Raw genomic sequence first — 23,818 nt, 5'->3', positions numbered from 1 at the left:
GATCAGCTGTTTCCGGGCCGTTGACCCGTGTTGGCGCGCCACGTACGCTTCCGTGTCATGTGCCAGTCAGCTGTTGTGTGTACACCTGTCTTGTTTTGCAGGGCACCTTACAAAGGGGCGTGTTGCTTTTGCCACCTCCTCGAGCTTGTATCTAGGTGCTAGATTAACAGGTGGTGTCTGTAGCTGCAGCTGCAGAGATTCAGTATGGCAGAACCAGCAGTGAAACCTGTCCCCAGTCACCTAGCTGACAGGTAAACGTTTAGTATAACGGTTCTTCGTAAGAAACGTCTAGATACAAAATGGGGTGTGGTTTCACAGACATAAAACGTTAGCTGATTCAGAGGGATTCAACGTTATATGTATTACTGTTTGGAGTTATGACGGAGCTTGTAAAATTTGATAACAACTTTAACGTTAGCTCATTACAAATGATGCATTCGTTAGGAAGTTTAAAATGTGCTAACGTTAGTATTTTTATTGAAAATTTACCCATAATATTTTCCGTGCACACAGACTTCAAAGTGACCCGATCAGTTCATAGATCAGCTGAAAATAAAGTACAAAGTATAACGTTATGACTACCAGACTGTGTGTAAATAGAAATGTTTAATTGATACCTCCCAGAATATTCAAGACAGATCAATAAATTAAAAGGCCAATGTCCTCATGCTCATCAGCCACAGTGGTGTCCAGGGTCTGCAAGTAGCCAAAGCAACATTAGGAAAAAAAACATGCTATATATGTATGATATTTTTTCTCAGGAGAGTAATAAAGAAAATGAGCAGTTAAAAAAATCACCTACGATAACACACCAGAAACAATATTGTGAAGAGAAATACAAAACACAAAATTCTCATAGTTGATCACTTCACTTTTAAGACTCACTTTTAAGTACATTTAATTCTGGCAGGGACTTGACATCAATTCCTTTTTTTTCACTAGAAAAGTCAGCTAACGTTAGAGTAGAATTCCATGTATTAATTACATTGAAGTTTAACAATAATACATCATATTTTTTTTAGGTTTACCAAACTGAGGGAATCTTTTAAACAGAAATATGGAACTGACCCAGAGTTCTTTGCAAGAGCACCAGGACGGGTCAACCTCATTGGTAAGGTTCACTATGTGCTGATGGTTGTCCTGTCTGAAGTATGGTAGATGCTGTTGAATGAACTTTCAGGCATGGAAAGAATCAAAGTAATACCATCAAGGAATACAAGACTAGTGTAGGATTAGAAAGTTTGTATACCATCTGCAAACATTAAGTAGTGTAACAGTTATATGTAAAAAATCAAAGCAGTTCCACTAGTAATCCAATATTGATAGTGACATTGCATACACATGCTGAAAAATAGTACTGAAAATATGATGAGAATTTGTGTTGATTACAGGTGAAGAAACACTTTGTAGATTTTGAAAGAATAGCCAAATTGTAGTCTTTGAGTTGCCAGCTTTAAGAACTGAATAAAAGGTAGTAATAATACTAATAATAATTACTTGCAGCCAGTAGATACCCAAAGTGTGAGTAATGAGGCTGAATTACGTGCACTTCCTCGAACACGGGACCCCCATTTTACATCCCTTCCAAAAGATAAATTCGTGGAATGTTTGGTTGAGTGGTCTCCCATCCAAGCAATGTCCGGACTGCACATTGCTTAACTTCCCAGATCAGGGGGATCGGGTGTGTCATGCTATTTTTTTTTTCTGACAGGTGAACACATAGACTACTGTGGGTATGCTGTACTTCCCATGGCCATAGAGCAGGACATTGTCATTGCAGCAGCCACCACTGATGACCAGAAGCTTACCTTAGCCAATGTGGACCCCAGCTTCAGGTACATGCTACATGCACAGCATGCATTTTTGTTGTTGTTGATGTTTTATTTGATAAAGACTTTCTGTGACATAGGTAACTTTAAGTCATTAATTCTGTGAGATCTCCAATCCAAAGTTGCCTTCTTGTTGCCATATATAGTGAGTTCACCAGCACTGTGGATGCCTTCACCATCGATAAGTCCCAGCCGCGCTGGTTTCATTACTTCCTGTGTGGCTTCAAAGGTGTGGTCGAACACTGCAAGATCGACAAGCCATCTGGTGAGACAGGGTTTTCCTTATTATCTGTCATTTTAAAAAATTTTGTTGCAAATGACAACAAAAATACTGGTCATCATGTCCTCATGGTAGAATTGGCATGTCTGATACAAAGAAATGATGGAAGTCAAGTCAAATCAAGGAAATTAAGGAAATGATTATGGGTTTAATATTTTGATATTTTTTCCATCATTGTTTTGGAAATGTATATGCATGTGTAACCAGCAATGTCATTATTTTTGCATATCTTTAAGACTTGTTTGATAATTCAAAAGAATACTTTCTCAACATGATAATTCTTTTTTCAGTCATTTAAGAATTCAGCATTGATGCTTTTTTCTGTCTCCAAAAGAATGGGAAATTATTTTGTCTGTATATTGTCTAATGTAGTATTTTTTTTAATAAATGGCTTTTTTATGTACATATCTAAAAAATTTGATAATTTTCAGCAACCAATGCCACTGCTGCACAGTACCAGGATGAGATTTGTTGCCTGTCATGTTTTTTTTTGCAATTTGGAGCACATTTTGGCGATAGAGCGTCCTGGATTTGAAACACTGTAGCGGTAACTTTTTATTATTTTTTATTCCCACCTATGGTGCTTTTTTTCCAAACATCCATTTGATACATGTACTAGCAGTTACTTGATTTGTGCAGGAAAGACAATACATCTTATGTTTGCAACTATTTTTTAAAGGATTATTGTCAAAGTTTGTCAGATGACTTTACAGTGACATTGTTTGGAACACAGTAATACAGTAAATCCCAGATAACTCAGATTTTTCTCTGTAAATTTTTTAAATCCTATCTTCAATACAGCCAATGTAACTTTTTTTGCTTTTCAAACTTTGCAGATCTTTTTAAAGGATCATCGCAAATGTGTGTCAGGTGACGCGGGTTGGAACACAGTCATCAGTTTGAAAAAGTAACCATAATTCAATAAGTCAAACATCGACCCAGTCAACACTCCCCAACACCCTTGTTAACTTGTCCTAACACTCTGGTTAACTTGGCCAGGGTTGGGGTTGACAATTTAAATTTTTTATAACAAGTGTGCTGCCAAAATGACAACTTTTTTTAACAGCACTTTTCCCCCCTGTCAATTCAACTACCATTTGCAAAAATCAGGGGAACAACCAATAAAATTGGTATGGCCTAACTTTTGCTTGCAAGCATTTTGTCTACAGTACAGTGTAGTTAGTAAAAGTCTTTGTACTTGGTTGACAGGTCTGAATGTTATGCTGGAGGGAACTGTGCCTAAGAGCTCAGGCCTGTCCAGCTCCAGTGCTCTGGTGTGTTGTTCAGGGATGACGACTGCAAGAGCCAACAACTGCAGCCTTTCAAAGGTAGGGTGTCAATGAAATTATCTTTTGTATTATGCTATTTGTTCTGATGTACTCTCACTAGTTCCATCATTCAGAGCTTTTCAGCATACCACTAGGATCTCCTCAAGCTCACATCATTACACTGTCTGAATATCAGTCCAACTACAGCAACAGCTTTCCACAAACAGCAAAACTACATAACTCTCTCAACTGTTTCCCTTCCAATACAACCCACAAGCCATCAAAACCACCATTCACTGTCATCAAGTAGCATTCTCAGCTATGTCCCCATAAACTTAGTTGATTGCCCAGAGGTGATTTCTTTGCCTTGCACTAAGCAAACTCATTGAATTTTTAAAATCCATCGTCAATCCATACACTGATCCATACATACCTAATTGAACAACATACACCGAGTATAATCATGAGACAACCAGAAAGGTTTTGTATTTCTTTCCTGACAGAAAGAGCTGGCTGAGGTTTGTACTTGGTGTGAACGTTACATTGGTACAGAGGGGGGAGGAATGGACCAGTCCATCTCCTTCTTGGCTGAAGCTGGCACTGTAAGTTCTCGCACACGTGATCTCTTTCCTGCATTTGACTTCATTGTCTTCCACTGTGGTGATGACGGATGGCACATTTAAAAGTGATATATCGTTTTCTGCTTGAATTGGAATTGTGTTTATTTCAAGCGGATATTCTTACTGATCCTGATCTTACTGAAATTTTTGAAGTGCTCATAGTAATCAGATTGTGATTAGATATCATGAGTTATAGGTGCCATTAACTCACTATTCATACAATTTCATTGCAGGCCAAGCTTATAGAGTTTAACCCACTGAAGGCCACAGATGTGTCCCTGCCTGCCGGGGTGGTGTTTGTCATCTCTAACTCCTGTGTGGAGGCCAACAAGGCAGCCTTCGCTCACTATAATGTGAGAGTGGTGGAGTGTCGACTGGCAGCTCAGGTAACCAGGGAAACCGTATAATAATACATCACATTGTTCTGTATATAAGCTTCTTCAAACACATGAACACACTGGAACAAAATCTGATTGTCAGACATATGCATGTATAAGAGGGTAAGTGAGTAACGTTAGTGTTATATGTTGCATACAGAAAATGTTTTACATTGAGGACCTGGTTTAATCTGTTCGTATTGGTTGGTAGGCATCCTTCCATCCTATGTTAGGTTTACAATGGCAACTGAGGGCATTTTTGGCATAGTCACAGAATATAGCTGTCTTGTGACTGCAATACCTCAGTACTGGCCAATGCAAGTAGCTTACCCTGCATGCAATGGTAGACTTTAACTAAGTTTAAGTCCTTTCTTTGATATGCAGCTCATAGCAAAGTCTAAAGGCCTGGAATGGAGGAAGCTGCGGAAGCTGGGAGATCTCCAGGCAGCGCTGGGCGTGTGCCTGGAGGAGATGGGTGTGGTCGTGGACCAACTGCTCCATAAGGATCCTTACAGCAGGGACGAGGTAGGTGGGACAGAAGGGTGGACACTTCTATGTAACACTAATGACAAGGATGGTCATTTGTACACAATACATTATATCAATATAAAGTGCCAATATCCAATGACTCGAAACAATTACCAGTTAAACTGCTATCATAGTATACTGATGACGAGTATAGCTCTGATCCTCTAACAGTGTTTGTTATTCTCATAACATTCATAGGCTAAAATTGCACTATGGCAAACATATCCCAGCATGCTGTTTGGTTTTCTAGGTCTGCAAGGAACTGGGAGTGACTGTAGAAGAACTGCAGGAAACCAGTCTCAGCCAGAACACCAAAGATTGTAAGTCTCAGTCAAAACCTTCTACCAACATAGACATGTCTGGAGGGGGAATTTTCATGAAGCCTCAGAGACCTCTAGCAGTTTCTTCCCAATTGCAGCTTGATATGTTTATAAGATATTCTGATGTTGCGCATCATTTGCTTACAGTATCATATGGTTAGATACAAATTTTGTAATAGTTAAGTTGCTACTTTACAGAAGATTACATTTAATGCAAATGATATTTCTTATCACAACTTTAAAATGGCTTGAAAACAGCTTAAGTAGCACAAAAATAGGAAAATCCTGAATAATGAAATTTCCTTGCAGTGACTACATTCCAGCTCCATGACAGGGCTGCTCACGTGAACAGTGAAGCTGACAGGGTCTTCAAGTTCAAAGCCGTGTGTGACGAGAAGCCAGATGATGCAATTGTACAGCTGGGGCAGCTGATGAATGCCAGCCATGCCAGCTGCAGAGACCTGTACAACTGCAGCTGTGCTGAGCTGGACCAGCTGACACAGCTCTGCATGTAAGGTCCTCTCCTTAGTGCTGGATGTGCCATCTGTAGGACACTGTAAAGAATGATGTTCTCCCTGGTGCTGAATATGTAGGCTGTAGAACAGTATAGAATGGTACTCTCTTTGGTGCTGGATATGTAGGCTGTAGAACAGTATAGAGAATATGGTCTTCTCATTGGTGCTGAATGTGTAGTCTGTAGAACACTATAGAATGGTTCTCTCCTTGGTGCTGAATGTGTAGTCTGTAGAACACTATAGAGAATGGTCTTCTCCTTCGTGTTGAATGTGTAGGCTGTAGAACACTATAGAATGGTTCTCTCCTTGGTGCTGAATGTGTAGTTTGCAGAGTACTCATGAATCATCCTAGTCTTGAGTCACCCTGTTTCAAAGCCTCCAACAAAATCAGCTTCTTGGGGGCTTAACCTATGCCATGTGTTCCTGAACCCTAAATCTGTCTAGCACCTGAAATTATTACCATTGCATGTCTAGAACATAAGATACAAACTCTCCACTAAAGACTGCCATGTACTTTGCATGTACTGTAATTAGAATGTGTTTCTTTTTCAGTGATGCAGGGGCTCTGGGGTCACGCCTGACTGGTGCAGGGTTTGGGGGTTGTGCTGTGTCCCTGGTACCAGCCAACAAACTGCAGGACTTCCTCAAAGCGGTCCAATCTGGGTTCTATGACAACAGTCCCACCAGGAGCAAGAGAGTGGCAGAAAGTCTCTTTGCAACTCAGCCTGGTGATGGGGCAACTTTCTTCACATTGTAAAAATGTATATCATTAACTGTTTGTAGAATAAATTGGGCAAAAATATCTTTGAAACACTAGCAGGCTATTTTGCACCCATTGGCTCTATAAAGCAATCTTAATTAGATACGTAAAAATGTTTCTGATATAACTAGTCATATATTAATTGCCAACTAAGACGTCGTTTTGAGGCTCAGTCAATAGTCCATGTATATATGATAAGAATAGGAGAGACTTGATATTAAAAGATAGGATAAAGCTTTGCTTCAGTCATATCATTGCTTGTTAATCCACAGCCCTGAAAATTGTGATCTTAAAAATAAAACATCAGTAGTTATGATGAATCAGTCAAAATACATGTAAAAGATACAATTGTTGTCACTCAACATACCAGTCATGTTGTATTGCATTAACAATTATGATAGAAAATCATCAGGAATCCAGAACATGTGTATTACGTTTTTCCCCTCAAGACAGAGGGTGATTTAACATTCTCCCTGATGTAGATAACTCTATGCACCTTAAATGGAATAAAGCAGCTTTTAATCCGTGCCTTACTGAACTTACTGTTACAGGTTGCAAATATTACATATTTTGATATCATAACAATAGTTGTAATAATAAAGATTGTGGTACAAACATGTATCTTACTATCCTTGTGTATTGTTGATGTATTGTGTCAAATACCATTTTCTATACACTGTAGATGAGACACTAAGCCTAAGTACATCAGTAAGATTACTAATGGCACATATCAACTGTCAATTGGTACATCTAATCTCTTTCATGATAACTACTAAAAACTGAAAGTTGTCAGATATAAAAATTCCTGATATCATCCTTTAAGTTGGTTCACTGTTCTTACTCTAAGCATTTGTGATACATGTATAATTGAGAAGAATTAAAACCTTAAACGTGATTGAGGTACGCATGTTATTAAAAATGTTATAACAAGACACTAGTATCATTGCAGATTACACAAAATAGTAGATTTCTGTAAGTTACATTTCCACATATTTTAGAGGGAATTACCCCTGTTGATAACTGATTAATCTAAATTGATTAATCAATATAGTTATCAATTACCTGCTAAACATAATTTCATCATATTCAATAAGTAAAACTATCCCTGGATCTTTGGTTAAAATGATTCAGCCTGATATAGACAAAGTTACTATTTGGTGGCATATACAGAGTCTAAAATATCTGTTTACTGGAATGCTGAATCTTAAGTAAAAGCAGAGTTTTCAGAAGAGACAGTTATTTGGTGATGCCGGCTGAGATGGCATGTCTGATGATGGGCGTCACCATCAGCTGCTGCCGGGCCTGACTGGGACTCAGCTGTAGAGCTGCACACAGGAGGGCAACAGGGACAACCTGGCAACCAGAAGGGGAGGTGTAAGAGAAGAACATTCAGCAGTGCACGATATAAACACAGATTGTAATGTATCTAGACTAGTTCACAATTACACAATCTTACCTTTTCCTGTTTCGTTCCTCTTTCCACGTGCTGCGACACATTGATGTCTGCCAGTGGTGTGACATCGTCTGTATCATACAATGCTGACAGGACAGCCCTGGTAGCAGCCTCATGGCTGCAGTCACTCAAATGCTGATGGAGGCAAGCAAAGCATCATTATCAAAGGGTGAACATTCTCACTGGTAGTAATAGCCCACTATAGATGAAGCTTTATTTAAAACATAACTAATGTACTATTAGACTTCTGAAAGTACTTACCTGAACAATTCTGATGGCACGGTAGAACAGTTTGTTGTTCCTGTAAAAGGAACAACACACTCAGGTTAGATCTATAGAAACTGGAACTCCCTATGGCTGTCAGTCACACAATGACTCTGGAAAAAATAATAGACTCCTAATTCCTTTACATCTGTCCTTCACATACACATAGATACTTCAAATTAGATTGAAGAAAGAACAAAAACTTCAACCAAGTGATCAATACATGTAGTCACTTATTTGTAAAAAAAAAATCATGTTTGTAATGTGATGTAAATTTACTTTTAACTATCTGCTCAGGTAGCCGCTAGGCACCAAATTTGTACCAGCTATGGCTCTGCAAGGAGGGAGAAGAATAAAGGTAATTTTGAAGTCATACCTGATTTGAACATCAATCATGAGGTTCTGGAAGACTTTTCCCACCATGATGTGAGCCCCCGTGGAGACAGAGTTACAGACTAGCTTCAGGGCAAACTCACCCAGGCGCCTACGCATGAAGTGGCAGGCAAGACAACAGTGGTCAAGACTTGCTTTAGAAGATTTACAATAATCATAACTGATCATTAAGAATGGTCTACTACATGAATTTCTGTTACAACAGCTGAATTTTTTATGATGCCCCTCACTTTGCTATCATAAACATGCATGTATAAATGTGACAGACCATACCTGCACGCTGCTGCTTGTAAAGCTGTTGACCCTCCCGTAGCTGGTACCTCTGGCATCTGAAGAAGGAGTGACTGAGGAAACACTGTGCTGAATGATGCCAATGTCTGCAAATAGATGGCAACATAACATTACATTATAGATATTGTCAAAGCAATCTAATCCGACCGCTTTTTGGCATATCTTATTACCTGGATGCCTAACCTTCATTGATGTAAATGACCCACTAACCTCTGTGATGCCAAGGGCATTAAGAAATTCATAAAACAATATTTCACAGAGGCATTGTATCTTCAATTTCTCGTTGATTCCTATACTAGAAAGTCCACATCAAGACAGGTATAACTTGTTTCGAAGAGAACCATTCCTTTACATGCTTTGAGAAATTTTGGTGGGCTTGAGGGGACAAGACAATATTACCTTGGCATCCATTGGTTGAAAGTTATACAAAACTCCCATGACATCACCACCAGTCTTTTTCAGCTTTTCTGCCAACTCAGAACAGTGTCCAAGCTCATCTGTTGACAAACATTGATGGTTGACTTCCTAATTAGGCAAACATGCAGTATTGACAGGATATCATTTTGCAGTAAATGTACTCAGGACCTTGCCAACTCCCCCACAAATTTGTCAATGGAACGCCTGATACCTATACTCCAAAATTCAATTGCAAAATCCATTGAAAAAACTTTGGGGTTTTTCACTTAACCACCGAAGAAAGGAGTTAAACTAAAGATACAAATTGTTCTTTTTCCTGTGTTATAGACCTGTTATCAACAAGTAAACTAGAACATAGGACAATGAACAGTACTGACCAGGGGAGGACAGAAGGAAGATGGCAGAATCAGATGATTTAAAGTGTCCCAGCTTGTCATCACAGAAGTTCTTCCATGACAGCCTGTACAGGGGACCCAGGTTGTCCAGGCAGCCATCTGCATTGTTGAGCGTGTCGTAACCACCCCGTAGGAAACCTCGCACATCTTCTGGGTCTGATCATTGGGTTCAAACAGGAAATGTGATGGTTAAAAGGTCACGCCAATTGAACCTGTTGAATCAATTACGATTCCTCTATTTTGACAGAGGTAATAATCATGTGTTGTTACCTGATCCATATGTTGGCACACACTCTGATGCATCAATACATCCCATAATGCCTGCTGTTCCAGCCCCGAAGTAGTAGATGTGCCCACTTGCTTGCAAGCTACGTTGTAAAGAAAGCAGATGTAGTAGAAAATCAAGCGTTATTCTAATGTTGATTAAATAGGAAACAATGCACCATAAAAAGTGGGTTACAAAGCATTTCATATCATGATATCACTGTAGTAGCTTATCAAAACTGTTTCCTTGTACTCTGTCTAATGTTTCTTCAGCTCTTGTTTGAACAAGATTTGTTCAAGTCCTGAAAGAGTGAAGCTGAAGGATCCTTACCTTTTACCTGCATTACTGACCAGGCAGGATATGTCAGCTGCTTTAGAGTACACACTTTCTACACACTGGCTGTAAGCTCCCAGAAATGCCCTGCAAAGAAAGTTAATTTCTCTTCTTAGTATGGTAGACAACATACATAGCCTCACAACAAAAGCTGCACCATCTTAGCAAAGCAAGACTATTTGGGGTAAGATCATGTGATACTGAGAAAGAAATTGGCTTTATATTTAAATGACTGGTGCATCGTAAAGCCATATTATCACACTGCATATGGCATACAATAATCCTAGTAAATGTTGCTTTTCTAGACTGCACATCATGTCATACGTTAAGTTAAAAATCAGTTATATGTAAGCATGGTAATCAAAAATGTAATACAAATAGAAATAACACAACTGGCAACTTATGAAAAAATAAGCATGAGACAACCATACCTCACTGTGTGTTCATTGATAGCACATTGGTCTACAGCCTTCTGGGCAGCAAGCAGCAGTATGGTGTCCAGGAGGATCTTTGTAGCACTGCCGCCCTTCATGCGGGTCGAACCGGTGATTGGTTCAGGCTGAAACATTTGAAGTACAAATGAATTTTCTTGTAGAAGATCTTAACTTAATCAGGCAAGTTTCCCAGAAGTGAAGAATTGCCTCTTCTTCTTGAAAAAGACTAGTACTGATGCTTGTGTTGGATATGACAAATCAAATCTAGTTTAAAAGTGATTTCAACTTAAGTATAGTCATGGAGAAGTCAGAGTAACATTTTACCATACTGTGGACTATGTTGCACACTCTACATCTACTGTCTATATACATAATACTTGTGATTATGAAAATTACCCACCCCAACAACTGGGTTGAGGATGAAGGCCTTGTTGTCTTTTGCTGCATGCTTCATTTCCTCCACAACTGAAAAACAGTTGAGTATTCTCTACTCATAATTCTTCCTTCATTGCCCAAACATAATTTGTCTTGTCTTTTTCTAACAGTTATTAGTACCACATATGTACTTGAAATCAGAAGACATTCAATAAAGCTTGGAGTTTGCAACACCATTTTTAGCTAACATAACATTGACTTTGTTTACCTTTGCATACCTCAAGTAAAAGACAAAATATCAAATTGTCCCATACAGTAACTGATGCCTTAGGTGTATCATTTATGATTGGTACTTACCATCCTTAACAGTCTTGTCCCATTTCTCTATGCTATGATTCCTTCAAGCAAAGAAAGGCAATGTGGGTTATCACACTGTAGGACAAGTAACATTAGCCAATATTAACCTTAAACCAGATTTCAACAAAGAATGCTCTGATAAGATTCAAAGAAGTTGGGCAACTCTATGATGTTTGAAATATTTTCTTTGTTCTATTGTATTTTGGCTCATTATTTCTTTCAGTTATCTTATTATTTCATTGACTGTTGACTACAAACTCAGTGTCTGCCCATCAGTCACCTGGCCAGCTGTACAGGGTTGAAGCCCATGAGCAGAGGTGTGAATGTCTCCAGGTGCTGCAAGCAGTGGTCCAGCTGTCCTGCCACATACGGAGCCTGGCAGGTGTAGACAGGTGCAAATAGTTTACATACTTTAGGCCACACCAATCATTTGTTGTTTCTCTTATTCAAAAGAAACATACAACAACATCAACAGGTTTGTACATTTCTCCTTAGAGATCTAAAGACTCTCATCCAGTACCAAGGAGAGAATAAGTCTTAAGTGCTCTACAGACTACACATTCAGACCCAAGAAGAGAACCATTCTTTATATTGTTCTACAGACTGCACATTCAGCACCAAGGAGAGAACCATTCTTTATATTGTTCTACAGACTACACATTCAGAACCAAGGAGAGGACCATTCTTTATATTGTTCTACAGACTACACATTCAGCACCAAGGGGAGAACCATTCTTTATATTGTTCTGCAGACTACACATTCAGTACCAAGGGGAGAACCATTCTTTATATTGTTCTACAGACTAAACATTCAGTACCGAGGAGAGAACCATTCCTTATAGTGTTATACAGCCTACACGTAAGTAAGCACCAAGGAGAGGACCGATATTTACAGTGTTCTGAAGATTAGGCCCTTACCGAAAGTCCACAGGTAATCCCAATATAAATCACTTTCTTCTTTCCAGCAGCAGCCTGAGAAATAGATATGACATCATATGGCACAATCTCATTTTATACATCATGCAATAACAAAGACAAATTATGCAAAACCTTACAATACATGCTTTTTGTACTCTTTAAAACAGAGGCAATTCACATGATATATCTATACAACATATTTATACAAGATTCTAAGAACTTGCTACTGCTTCTTTCCAGATATCAAGGTTCAATAAAGGCTTATGTTTTACAATCATGATCTTCCAGCATAATTACAAAAAACAGTAAAAAAAATGTTCAACAAGTATGACAACTGCTGTAGGTGACTTCAAGTAGAAGTGACACCTATCATGCATTACCTGCTGCAGTTCACTAGCTCCCAGCAAGGGGTCATCTTCCGGTGCCTCCTGAGATGTCAACAGAGCTCTGAAAAGAATTAAGTGTACAGCAAACTATCCACAAACAATACAAACAGCTATCTTTAGATTCTTGATGCAAAGTCTCTACAAAATTCTAGTTTCTGCGCAAAAATTCGTACGCACCTGTCCCCACCAGCTATGAGGTATGCACAGCAAGCTTGTTTCCCATTCTCTACCAGCAACCTGTTGCATGTTGTCTGTATACATGACAATAGAAATGATCAGTACAATATGAGTACAGTAATCACAAGTGATTACCATGGTACCTAGCAGTAGGATACTTGTTCTGGGGCCAGTAACTCATGCCATTATGGTCCATGGTTATGACACAAGCGATGGGCATTGTTCTTACAAATGGAAAAAAAAGATTTCTAGACACATGAAATATTCTATATGAATACAAAAAGTTTGACACACAGCAGCAAGGAATGCCATCCGTCCTGACGTCCCACATCCTGACATCACAACCAAATGGTCCTCTGGCTCCTGTAGGTACAGAAAGCAAATACATAATGTTTACCGTCACATGGTCTAGCCTAATTGATTATAATTTTATTAATTCTTACCAAAAACAGATTCATATACATGATGACAATTTAAGCCCTTCCTACTCTCTCCTGCCACTCGCTACATAATGCTACTACAATGTGCCTGTTACTTCACCAGTAACCATAGTGACTACTGGGTGAGGTCATAAACCTTGCCAGTATTTGTCTGGAAGTGAGAAGAGGAAGGAACAGAGTAAAGACTGATGTATAAAGGTAAAGATTGGATAATAATATTCTGTTGAAGTACCAGCGACCATTAGGAAGTCGAAAAGCTAAAAAGGTTCTTTTGATAAATCACATACCAAATGTTATGACAATCCATCCATAATGTCTTAAGTTTTCCAATCCAGAGTTTCTGGTACAATGTATATTCATCTACATGCCCATGCCAGGGTCCACAACTCTTGAATTGAAATTTTGAAAGTACAAAAACAAATGTGTGCATTACCTGCATGATGTCAGCAATGTGATCTACAGCACCCAAGATAGTTCTCACTGTTGACTCATCCTGCAGACCCTGTGGGGCATATTGATAAAACCAGATAAGCCAACAGGACAGTGCAATAAGCTAGCCTGGCATCCAACTGTAATATTGCTCCCAAGTCTCTTCTCTCCTCTTCGCAATTGCGGCTGGATACCAGGCTAGCTATAAGCAAGTTCATGATTCAAATTGCACATGTACATAGAGATACACTGTAGGTAATATGTCAAAGGTGAGGGCCCCTCAGTTCGTGTCTTATGACCACTATATGCTTTTCTTGTCCAAGCAAGTTTTATCAATGTCTCAGTAGTCTTCAACTTTGACATATTAACCATAATGCATTTTGCTGTATTACATTGGATGGTGATCTAATCCAAAAATTCTAATAAGGTTGGATAGAACATCAACAGTTCATTATCAATCTTACCGGGAACTGAAATGATCCTGCCAACATCTCTTCATCACAGCTGTGGAGCATGTCCACAATACCTGCAAAATTAATCCATGTGTTAACTGTTGATTAATACACATTAATCATCATGGTTATATTCTACTAAAACAACATCAATAACTCCTTTCGATGGAGATCACTGAGCTTACCATTGAGCAATCAAAATTGGATGTGAGACCCTTGACATTAAAAATTTTTTTTTAAATTCTGTTTTCTTTAACCTGGGTAGCCCAACTCAGTATAACCACACTGCTTTACAGTGGAGCCCTGGAAAAAATTTTAAGACTTTAAAATTTAAAACACACAAAACATAGGAAACTTTTTTACAAAATTTGTTGAGAAGCTTGTCAAATGTTTTATCTTGACAGTCACGGTTGCAGCCTCTAGTGGACATAAATATTCTGGTAATAAATTGTCTGAGGATGGAGGTTTATCAACCTCCTTGGTCTGAGTTTAATAACTGACCTTTGCAGTCAGCCACATCAATGTTCTGTGTGAGTGGATTGGACCTTTCAGTGAAGGGCAAAGTCGAAGCGGTTGCCGTCATCATGGTGGACCCGACAGCCTGAGTCCAGCACCGTGAGAGTCGTCACAAACTGGGATTCCAACGTTGCCAAGGGCTTACGATAAAGGGAAGAAACGACGTGTTTCAAGGTTTACAAAAGATATATAACAAAAGTAGCCTTGTAACCATCTCTGAGCTGAGGGATTATTGATGACTATATTTCTGATCCTCATAGGGGAACAGGTTACTGATCCCTGTTCTGACTAAAAATAACCATGGCGATCATATCCCAGGAATTTTACAATTGGCTGGTATTGTTTGGAAATATATTTGCTTGAACAGTAAATAAGGATAATGTTGTTTAAAAAAAGCAAATCTGATATAGAGTAAATGTTATCAGGAAGAAAGATGCAGTCTACCTTTTGATACTGAGGTTGGCAGTTGGTCAAAACAATGAATTCTCCGTAACTGGCAAAAACGACCTTTAACCCTTTCATAGGTAATTCATTGAGAGGGTGAGAAGTTTACACAGTCCAAAGTCCAACAGTGAGGCAGCTGAGGTCATGGTTTAAGCATGCTACATATTGAGTTTCACATGCTTCTTTACATGTGGTTGGGCACTACCATTATCCAGGCCATGGTATCTATCAAGCTCAATCCAAGGAGATTGCTTGATTAAAAAAATGAATGTCTGATGAAATTCCCTCCCCTCTTCCTTCTTGCTTCCAAGCAAGACTCAAGCAAGTCTCAGGTCTTCTGGAATTACATTGAAGTGTTACAAATTTAAAGAAAATTCGAGCATCACACATCATTATATGGTGTATCATCTGTAAAATGATAATCCATATTCAGATACACGGAAATAGAACTTACCCACATAATCATGATGGTGAGATCATCATAATACTAATCGGAATTAACTTCAGCTTGCACTGTTCAAAATCTTTTGAAATATCATCCAGCTGAGGACAGCCAGCTACATTTTCCCTGATGACACTGGTACATTAGTGCATTTTGATTACGGGCTAGACTTTTCTTCATAAATCATGAGGGACTGGTTGGCAAATAATCCCGGAAGTCTGACTACGGATGCTTGTCTTTTCTACTAACTTCGCAAGGTGACGCTGCAGCAAGTACACAACAACACATGGAGCCGCAGTGCTCGCGCCAATGGCGGAGGCTTCTCTGACCTTTACGTGACCTCAAAAAATAACAGCATTTGTGTGTTATCTACAACATTGATTCAAATAATAAAGCTATGATATGAATCGAATTGCTTAACTTAGAAGAAATTTACAGATATATGCGCTATATCCTGCTAAAAAATGTAGAACTATATTTTACGTGGATGTACAAAGGAGAAAGTTGTGCGTAAACAGCAGCGTAAGTGGCAGATTTAAAGCTGCGGGAATCGAATCGCTTGTACCGAAATTCCCCGATTTAACCGCAAAAACCGCCTTAGTGGGAGATATTACTGAGGATGTCAGTCTGGGAACCACAGCCTGGGGACCGGGTGTTCGCCAAAGTTCGCGGTTATCCAGCTTGGCCGGGCAGGGTGAGTTTTTCTTCTGAATCTGTGAATCCGAGGTGCACGCCTACCTATAAGTATAACGCCTACCGTAACTATAAAGCATCTGAGGAGTTGAGCTCAAAACGAATAATCAATCACATTATAACATGGACAAAAAGTCCAGCACATCGATACAGTGTGACTTGCAGGGTTTCTCCCTTATGTTGTATTGATTATTTTGGTAAATTCTGTATCTTCTTGTGAATATATTAGTAGTTGTGGGTTTGTAGAAAACTCCGTAACAGTCGTCAAATGTGTTCAGCATGACTGATCCCTATGGCTACCAGGCCAGACCCCCAATGGGTTTAGCGATGTTTATTTGATTATTTGGATGACATCTACATGTATCAATTTTTGGCCATTTCCAAAGAAAAAAGTTTTGAACCATACAGTAAACTGTACAAACAGCTGCAAAATGAGCGATAGATTGTAAAAAAAAAAAAAGAACGAAATAAACCACGAGGAATATGTATAACGGGAGGGGTCCAAAGTCCGGTAGGGGTCCAAAGTCACATTCCCGAAGGGCCCAGCCAGTGGAAAGGCTAACCTCAGGTCACTGGCAGGGTTGGAGATTAGCAATTGCTATGCCTGTCAATTAGCTATTTTGGCTGAGTGCCATATGATGGGGCTATGAATGGGGGGATCTGAGTGGCCTGACGTGATAGCCAGGCCAGGTAGACAGGCCAGGTAGACAGCCCAGCTCTTTGATCAAACCCATTTTTAACAAATTGAAAGTTTCAAGTTTTGTGAAGAAAATCAAATGTGGGGAATAACAAAAAAAAGCAGCATTAAATCATGTCTGTGCACACAATAAATCACCAGGAAAATTGGAGGTGGAGATACACAAATCACATGTAATCATCAAATCTCATTACAGATTGAGGAAGACCATCCCTTGATCCAGAAGTCGGCAAAGAAGCATGTCGTCTTCTTCTATGGCACGCATGAAGTGTAAGTTTCATTTTAGTTCACTATGATAGACCTTGGATGAATCATGTTGGGAGTTAAAATATAATACTAAAATGCCTTCTCAGATGTCATCCTTTCTTCTTCGAACAAAAAATTGCAAGAAACAATCAAATTTGAACTTGAAGATCCTGTAAAAAAATGAGCAAAATATCATGGACCACATTGCATGCCACATTGTTATCTATTCTGTTTCAGAGGCACAGTGTCCATCAAAGACCTGTATCCATACGAAGAGTTCAAAGACAAATTTGGCCGTCCTAGCAACCGTAGAGGTTTTGCGGAGGGTCTGCGTGAGATTGAGAACAACCCTGCAGTTCAGCATGTGAGTACAATGGATTTTAGTTGCTTCAAGCTTGTACCTGGGGCACAGAGATGAATAGAAATCTGACAATGTTATTGGGACACATTGTGTACAGAGACAAATCATCTAATGTAGGCATATCCTTCTTAATATCCTGCTTTGTCGGGCAAGACTGCAAAGAAGTTGGGTTGCTCAATCTTTGTTTCTTTTCGTCTTGGTAGGTAGTCTTTAGCATTTACAGCCACAAGTCACTGGTTAATCTTTGAGGTTCTGGGTGGGCAGTGCACACAAGAGATATCTAGTATAGAGTTGAAATAGTGGTGTAAGAGGGTATATTAAAAGAATATAGATAAGAATTTACCAATTACCTTCTACAGGTTGAGGTTAATGATGATGATGATGACAGAAGTGAGGAGGAAGAAGTATCTGAGCAGGAGAATGAAGATTCTGAGAGCGATGATGAAGAGAGGAAAGAGAGAGAGGAGGAGAAGAGTGAGAAGTCCAGATCCCCTGACAGCAGTCCCAAACGTCCAGCCGAGCCCCAGTCCTGGAGCTGGGACACAGAGAGCGACTCGGATGGTGATGATGATGATGATGAGCTTCCAACACTCCACCCTGGGGCTCACAGTGAGATTGAGGAGAGGAGGCGGAAGAATGTGGCTGAAAATCAGGCCATGGTAAGAGTCCTCTCAAATGATACTCTAACATTCTAACTCATTTGTCTTTCTAAAGGATGCATTCAAGATGCTGTAGAGACTCATTTAATGAGGCTTTTGTACTTTACAATATAGCGACACTGAAGATGTATTAAAGGGGTTGAAGTCTGCCATCTCTGATCACCTTTTTTTTTGACAGCTGAAGCAGGCATTGGCAGAGCTAAGGTCTAATCCAGAGTTTAACATCCCACATAAGAAGGCGAGAAAGGTAAATTTTTCTTACACATCTCAGCTTTTACATTTATTTTTTCAAAGAAAAAGATGATTTATTCAAGCTGTTTTAGGCCATACAAGTTTAATTTTACGGTTCTCATATTGACCATCTTATTTTTTTTATTCAACTAGTCCTCCTCCCAGTTGTTGTTATTGTACAAGTGTCTCTTGTGATATTTTAACAACATTTGTTACATCCAGTCACCATCCAGAAGGAGAACAATGGGTGACGACAACTTCGTCCCCAGGAGAAACCCGAAGCGCCTAAGCTACTGCAGTACCAGGACAAGTCCCCCCATGACCCGGGCTCGAGGCAATGACAACAACAACACCCCTGTAGGACACTTAACCTCTAATTCTATATTTCCCTATCACCATTACCTAATAGAACCAATATGACTACATACATTCTGTCATATTATATTGCCATCCAGCTTTTCATTGTGCACCACTTCATTTGATCACATCATGTGTGGATGGGACGCTGTCATAATTACTTAAAATTGTTGCGATAACCACATCTCTTGGTATATGGCACAGTGCTAATCTCCATTTCCATAGCCCTTGGACCACACAGTTGTGCAAGCACTGTAGCAGGGGGCTAGTGACCATGCACAAAACAACAAATTCTTGAATATTTTCACTAGTTGTTTTATCCACTTTTCACTATGTAACTTGTATTTGCGGGAGTATCATAGGTGTGTGTTTTTATTTCAGAAACTACGTTTTAAGTTTGGCTTCATGTTCGGTGCGGGAAAAAGGCAAGGAAGTGATGGGGAGGATGAGGATGAAATTCCTCTTGAGGTCAGTAGGAATTATCTGTTCTTAAAGTAGGAATTATCTAAGCTATTGTTTATATATATATATAAATGTATAAAGAATACCCTTGTATTCTATTGAGTATTATGAATACACTTAATATTACAATGTACTTGAAGTTGCATAAAAGGGGATCACTAGGAAAGTAGACCACTAGAAAGAGGTATAAACAGACTGAAAAACACTGGACCCTACATCCGCTAGATTACTGGTAGCACTTACATATCTTTTTAAAGTAATACAGAGCATAAAGTGGGCACCATGTAGATAAGGACTATTGCAATACCTGGTTTTGCTCACAGACTTTAATAAGATTAAAATTGACTGTGCATACATGATCCTTATTACCTGTATTCCCAGCTGAAAGAAGGGGCCAGTAGATCGTGGAAGCCATGCAGGCTGCTCCAAGAAAATGTGATAAGATATCCCAGACTAAGATGGTTGTTGATGTCATTTTATCACACCAAAGGAAACGGAGCTGCCGTCACCCAAACGTCGGCGAAGCGGAGGTTACAAGGCACAGCCACACCGTGTTGTACCGGTTGAAGAGATCACAGAAGAAGACTTACAGCTGGTTGCAGACAGGGTGGCTGATAAAGTATACAATTCTGTGCATGTAAGTATACAGTAGATGTACATTATGCACATAACATTTTAAAGTTCTTAATCAAGACCCCTTTCACATCTTTAGGTATATAGGGGCAGTGCCAATCTCCATTTCTATAGCCTTTGGGCCCAACAAGGCCAGTGCTCAAGTCTTTCCCATAAGTCCTACGTACAAAGCATCCAGAGAAAGCAGTATGTATTATTTCATAAGTCTTCAGGTATGACCTGGCTAGGTTATGACCCAACATTCCAAGTACAAAATAAATACTACCCACTAGGATATATTGCACTAGTCACATACAGTACATAATGGCATCAGATTATTTCAAGTTATGCCATTGCGTTGGCAAAGCACATATTAGATGCATGGATTAAAGTGTGGATTACACTATTTTCTTCAAGGGGACAAGCTGCCATCAGTGTCGACAGAAGACTGCAGACACTAAGACAACTTGTCGCTCCGAGAGCTGTGTTGGCATCAGAGGACAGGTAGTGCTTCATGCTGACATTTTTTTGGGACTTGTGTTGTTTATTGTAACAGTTATATTTAAATTACCCCCAAGTTATTTAACTGTAACGTATCTTTTTGAAACTTTCAACTCCTGGTTTAATAAAGGCTAATCAATTTTGCAAATGTATCTCATATACAGGATGAGAGTTTCTTTGATGTTGGCTATAAACTGTAGTTTGATAAAAGATACATTTTGTATGCAAAAGTGTGATACTGACAAAACTTTAAATTTCAGTTCTGTGGACCTTGTCTGCGCAATCGGTACGGAGAGGAAGTCAAAGAAGCACTCATGGATCCAGTTAGTATTATCCCTGATCATTCCTATTTTTTCTTTTCATTAGTTCAAACAATGTATAGTACGATGTGGTTTATCTAAATTACAATCCATCATTCAAATTACAAGTCATTTGTTTATCTTATGCATTCAGACTTGGTTATACGCTACAGTATTGGTTTTGGTTGTTCCAATGACATACATTTTGTTACTTTTGTCTGTAGGATTGGACCTGTCCACCTTGCAGAGGGATCTGTAACTGCAGCTTCTGCCGTGCGAAGAAAGGCAGAGGTGCCACAGGGATCCTCATTCATGCCGCCAAGCACCATGGTCATGGCAACGTGCACGCTTTCCTCAAAAGGTAAATCTAGTAACTAAGGAATAAAAAAATTCCTTTATTTTTCTTTTCTTCTTCAGATTTACAATAAGTCTGCCATCATTGATTCTAACACATTTTCATTGTTCCAGTCTAAAAGCCTGATGTGCAGCACTTCACCCAAAGTGGACAACCAGTGGATGTTGATGTCTCTGTGCCATTCTGTGTGATCATCTTCACCCAGAGCCATCTAGTGCACCAGAATAACCTTAGTACAACTTGAAGTAGTTGCTGCTCATTAATCAACTCTAACTCACAGCTATATTATTAAGTAAGGTTGCCATTGGGAACCAAATTTATTTTGTTACAGTAGATAGAGGGTTAAGATATAATCCCTTCTGATGCACATGTTCTGTTCCTGATTAAGGGGTTCTTATCTATGAAAACAAAGTGCAGATACCTACCGTATGTCAGGCGTAAGTCCCTCAAATATGCAAAAGCTATAGACCACTATAGATCAAGACAGTTGCAATCAATATCTTGGTTCTTACTTCTTAGAGACTAATGCCTGTTTCAGTTGACAGTGAAAAAATGCAATAATGGTCTTGGTGCATTGTATAGCACTAAATAGGACGCTCCATGCAAAGATAAGGTTGTAACAGAATGATAAAGAATGAATTCCGATGTAGAGATGTTATTTTAACAGTTAGATGTAGATTAAAAGACCATTGTGTAGTTGTTATCTAGTATTAAATGTGATATTGTAAATGGCACCAAGAATCTAATTCACTGCCATTTGTGGAACTAAATGTTATCCTGTTATGCAAATCTTGATCATTTCTTGGCAATTTTTAAAAATTGGATGTAAATGGTGGTAGAATATCGAAACAGTGACCATACATGTAAGTCTGTCTTCTTAGTTTTAGAATTTGCTATTTCTTTTATCAGCATGTTTATAATGAGATTGTTCTTTTTAGGCACTATCCAGTCAGTTACATATAGTGTTCACCCCCAACATTTATCAAAGCCATGTTTTGTGTCATATTAAACCATTCTTCAAGAAAATGCCCGTTTCCTTGTGTGATGTCAATTAAATGGAAACATTGGGAGTTTGGGATAGTCAGTAAAAAAGCAAACTCATGAAAATTCACAAAGTGGTTCATAAACTTCAATTCTCTGACTTTGTTAGATTATTAGATGTTTACTGGAAATTCTATGGGACTGATGGTGATGACTAGAAATAAGAGATTTGACAAAATTTGCTTAGATTGTCAAACTTGCTGAGCATGGAAAAGAACACAGATGAAACAATACAATGTTAGACACTACTGGTATGTACTTTATTATGTAAATGCTACATGCAACAGCTTTGTCATACAGGCAGTTTTCTAGTGGATAAGGGATGGGATAGCCTTAACAACTAAAATGACTTCCTAACTCTATTTCAGTCCTTATAAGATATATATTAATACATGTAACATTACTTAAAGAACTGTATTACTTCGATTGGACAAAATACTCATCAGCCTCATTCTTAATCAGGTTCCAAACAGCAACAAAGAATACAGAATATGTTGAACAGCTTTGCCATACAGATAGCTCTCTAGTGGATAAGGGATGGGATAGCCTTACAACTAAAATGACCATTTCAGTCCTTATAAGATAATAATGCATGTAAGATTACATAAAGAACTGTATTACTTTGATTGGACAAAATGCTCATCAACCTCATTCTTATTCAGGCTCCCAAACAGCAACAAAGAATACACATAGTTTCAGTGAGAAATTAGTCTTTCCATCTATGGCCACATTCCGCGCTACAGCACTTGTAAAACGTGGTCATTGGCTCGTCTGCTGATCTGGTCTGAATCTGCATGAAGTAGGCTCTGGGATGTTCGCACTTTGGACACTTTTCTGCAGAGGAAGGTATTCAGGGAAGGGATATATCATGTCAGTATGCATGTACATGTTCCCAGTTTTCAGAGAGGTAAGGTAAAGCAGCCATTCTCTATTACGGTGAAAATGATGCAAGACAGTGATATCACTTTTTTTCAGCCTAGCAGACCCCTACTCTTATTGACAACTACATTCCCTACAGTGCAGCCGGAATAACCACCCTTCGAGGCTTGTGCTATTTGCCAATTCAAATCATGAGCTACAGCCTTTTATGATAACAAAACGTTAGCACCAAAGGATTATTGTGTGGGCGGGTTAAAATTACTGACCTTCTGTGGAGTCTACGTTTGCCCAGGCCTCAGGTCCTCCAAGTACATCGTCCACCTCCTTCAGCTTTGGGTACTTCTTAAAGGAAATCTAAATGATAAAGAGCTCAGCTTAGAAGTCAGTTTATTTAATAGCGCTACAAGATTCGTACGACGTAACGTTACATGTACCAAGGAGGTTAAAAATCACCTCCTTGCATGTACACTACCAACAGAAGAGGGAGGGGGGTAACGTTAAGGCCTTAGGAAACCCGAAACAAAATCCACCATACCTTATGTGTGATGTTGTATATGTATGGACAGGTTTGACAGCCGAATCTGTAACATTTTTCACCCTCCTCTGCGACCAGCAAGTTTGCACAAGTGGGACAAAACAGAAGCATCTTCACATGAGAGAACTAGAGATGGGTTGCGAGAGCCAGTTGCGCGCGGCAAGGGTCGGGTCATAGGTCGCAGAAGTTACAAATACCCCCTTGTTCAACAC

The 23,818-nt window shown here is 39.1% G+C and overlaps 4 protein-coding genes across 5 annotated transcripts; 2 read left to right on the top strand and 2 right to left on the bottom strand.

The window, feature by feature from the left end:
* The first annotated feature begins 20 nt into the window (after nucleotides 1-20).
* On the top strand, nucleotides 21-7,116 carry LOC118410032 (N-acetylgalactosamine kinase-like). Its single transcript, XM_035811494.1, has 11 exons — nucleotides 21-251; nucleotides 1,023-1,111; nucleotides 1,712-1,835; nucleotides 1,976-2,094; nucleotides 3,319-3,437; nucleotides 3,881-3,979; nucleotides 4,231-4,383; nucleotides 4,759-4,899; nucleotides 5,153-5,222; nucleotides 5,532-5,733; nucleotides 6,290-7,116. Exons 1-11 carry the CDS (start codon nucleotides 205-207, stop codon nucleotides 6,492-6,494), a joined length of 1,368 nt encoding a protein of 455 aa, XP_035667387.1. The 5' UTR covers nucleotides 21-204; the 3' UTR covers nucleotides 6,495-7,116.
* On the bottom strand, nucleotides 6,852-16,025 carry LOC118410027 (glucokinase regulatory protein-like). 2 transcript variants are annotated; one of them, XM_035811485.1, is made up of 21 exons: nucleotides 15,691-16,025; nucleotides 14,778-14,932; nucleotides 14,289-14,350; nucleotides 13,829-13,897; nucleotides 13,250-13,318; nucleotides 12,956-13,029; nucleotides 12,773-12,839; nucleotides 12,393-12,446; nucleotides 11,755-11,849; nucleotides 11,475-11,515; nucleotides 11,143-11,207; nucleotides 10,740-10,867; nucleotides 10,306-10,395; nucleotides 9,981-10,078; nucleotides 9,693-9,866; nucleotides 9,298-9,395; nucleotides 8,881-8,984; nucleotides 8,591-8,698; nucleotides 8,212-8,251; nucleotides 7,954-8,085; nucleotides 6,852-7,850 (listed from the first exon to the last, which is right to left on the bottom strand). In XM_035811485.1, the coding sequence occupies exons 2-21, from the start codon at nucleotides 14,860-14,862 to the stop codon at nucleotides 7,734-7,736; spliced, it is 1,770 nt and encodes a 589-aa protein (XP_035667378.1). In that variant the 5' UTR covers nucleotides 14,863-14,932; nucleotides 15,691-16,025; the 3' UTR covers nucleotides 6,852-7,733. The 2 variants fall into 2 exon arrangements, with proteins under 2 accessions (XP_035667378.1, XP_035667380.1); XM_035811487.1 differs by lacking the exon at nucleotides 15,691-16,025 and adding an exon at nucleotides 15,237-15,440.
* Nucleotides 16,026-16,159: 134 nt separating this feature from the next.
* LOC118410033 (cell division cycle-associated protein 7-like) lies at nucleotides 16,160-22,177 on the top strand. Its single transcript, XM_035811495.1, has 12 exons — nucleotides 16,160-16,372; nucleotides 17,265-17,338; nucleotides 17,552-17,678; nucleotides 18,035-18,334; nucleotides 18,513-18,581; nucleotides 18,788-18,922; nucleotides 19,304-19,390; nucleotides 19,875-20,021; nucleotides 20,414-20,500; nucleotides 20,758-20,820; nucleotides 21,021-21,157; nucleotides 21,265-22,177. Exons 1-12 carry the CDS (start codon nucleotides 16,298-16,300, stop codon nucleotides 21,275-21,277), a joined length of 1,314 nt encoding a protein of 437 aa, XP_035667388.1. The 5' UTR covers nucleotides 16,160-16,297; the 3' UTR covers nucleotides 21,278-22,177.
* A 248-nt stretch (nucleotides 22,178-22,425) lies between these two features.
* On the bottom strand, nucleotides 22,426-23,812 carry LOC118410036 (DNA-directed RNA polymerase III subunit RPC10-like). The gene is made up of 3 exons (XM_035811497.1): nucleotides 23,607-23,812; nucleotides 23,338-23,425; nucleotides 22,426-23,026 (listed from the first exon to the last, which is right to left on the bottom strand). Exons 1-3 carry the CDS (start codon nucleotides 23,715-23,717, stop codon nucleotides 22,899-22,901), a joined length of 327 nt encoding a protein of 108 aa, XP_035667390.1. The 5' UTR covers nucleotides 23,718-23,812; the 3' UTR covers nucleotides 22,426-22,898.
* Between the last annotated feature and the right edge of the window lie 6 nt (nucleotides 23,813-23,818).

This window comes from Branchiostoma floridae, chromosome 2 (genome assembly GCF_000003815.2).
Source record: "Branchiostoma floridae strain S238N-H82 chromosome 2, Bfl_VNyyK, whole genome shotgun sequence".
Classification (NCBI taxonomy): Eukaryota; Metazoa; Chordata; class Leptocardii; order Amphioxiformes; family Branchiostomatidae; genus Branchiostoma; species Branchiostoma floridae.
The sequence above is the reverse complement of the archived record's forward strand: the minus strand, read 5'-3'. Positions and strand labels throughout refer to the sequence as shown.

Coding starts and splice junctions, on each gene's coding strand:
- LOC118410032 (XM_035811494.1), top strand. CDS start 205: ATGGCAGAACCAGCAGTGAAACCTGTCCCCAGTCACCTAGCTGACAG. Junction 1,112..1,711: donor AGGACGGGTCAACCTCATTG/GTAAGGTTCACT, acceptor TTTTTCTGACAG/GTGAACACATAGACTACTGT. Junction 4,900..5,152: donor ATCCTTACAGCAGGGACGAG/GTAGGTGGGACA, acceptor TTGGTTTTCTAG/GTCTGCAAGGAACTGGGAGT.
- LOC118410027 (XM_035811485.1), bottom strand. CDS start 14,862: ATGATGACGGCAACCGCTTCGACTTTGCCCTTCACTGAAAGGTCCAAT. Junction 11,516..11,754: donor AACCCTGTACAGCTGGCCAG/GTGACTGATGGG, acceptor CTTTGCTTGAAG/GAATCATAGCATAGAGAAAT. Junction 10,868..11,142: donor TCCTCAACCCAGTTGTTGGG/GTGGGTAATTTT, acceptor CAAATGTTTCAG/CCTGAACCAATCACCGGTTC.
- LOC118410033 (XM_035811495.1), top strand. CDS start 16,298: ATGTCAGTCTGGGAACCACAGCCTGGGGACCGGGTGTTCGCCAAAGTT. Junction 18,335..18,512: donor TGGCTGAAAATCAGGCCATG/GTAAGAGTCCTC, acceptor TTTTTTTGACAG/CTGAAGCAGGCATTGGCAGA. Junction 18,582..18,787: donor CACATAAGAAGGCGAGAAAG/GTAAATTTTTCT, acceptor TGTTACATCCAG/TCACCATCCAGAAGGAGAAC.
- LOC118410036 (XM_035811497.1), bottom strand. CDS start 23,717: ATGCTTCTGTTTTGTCCCACTTGTGCAAACTTGCTGGTCGCAGAGGAG. Junction 23,426..23,606: donor TATACAACATCACACATAAG/GTATGGTGGATT, acceptor TTTATCATTTAG/ATTTCCTTTAAGAAGTACCC. Junction 23,027..23,337: donor AAACGTAGACTCCACAGAAG/GTCAGTAATTTT, acceptor CTTCCTCTGCAG/AAAAGTGTCCAAAGTGCGAA.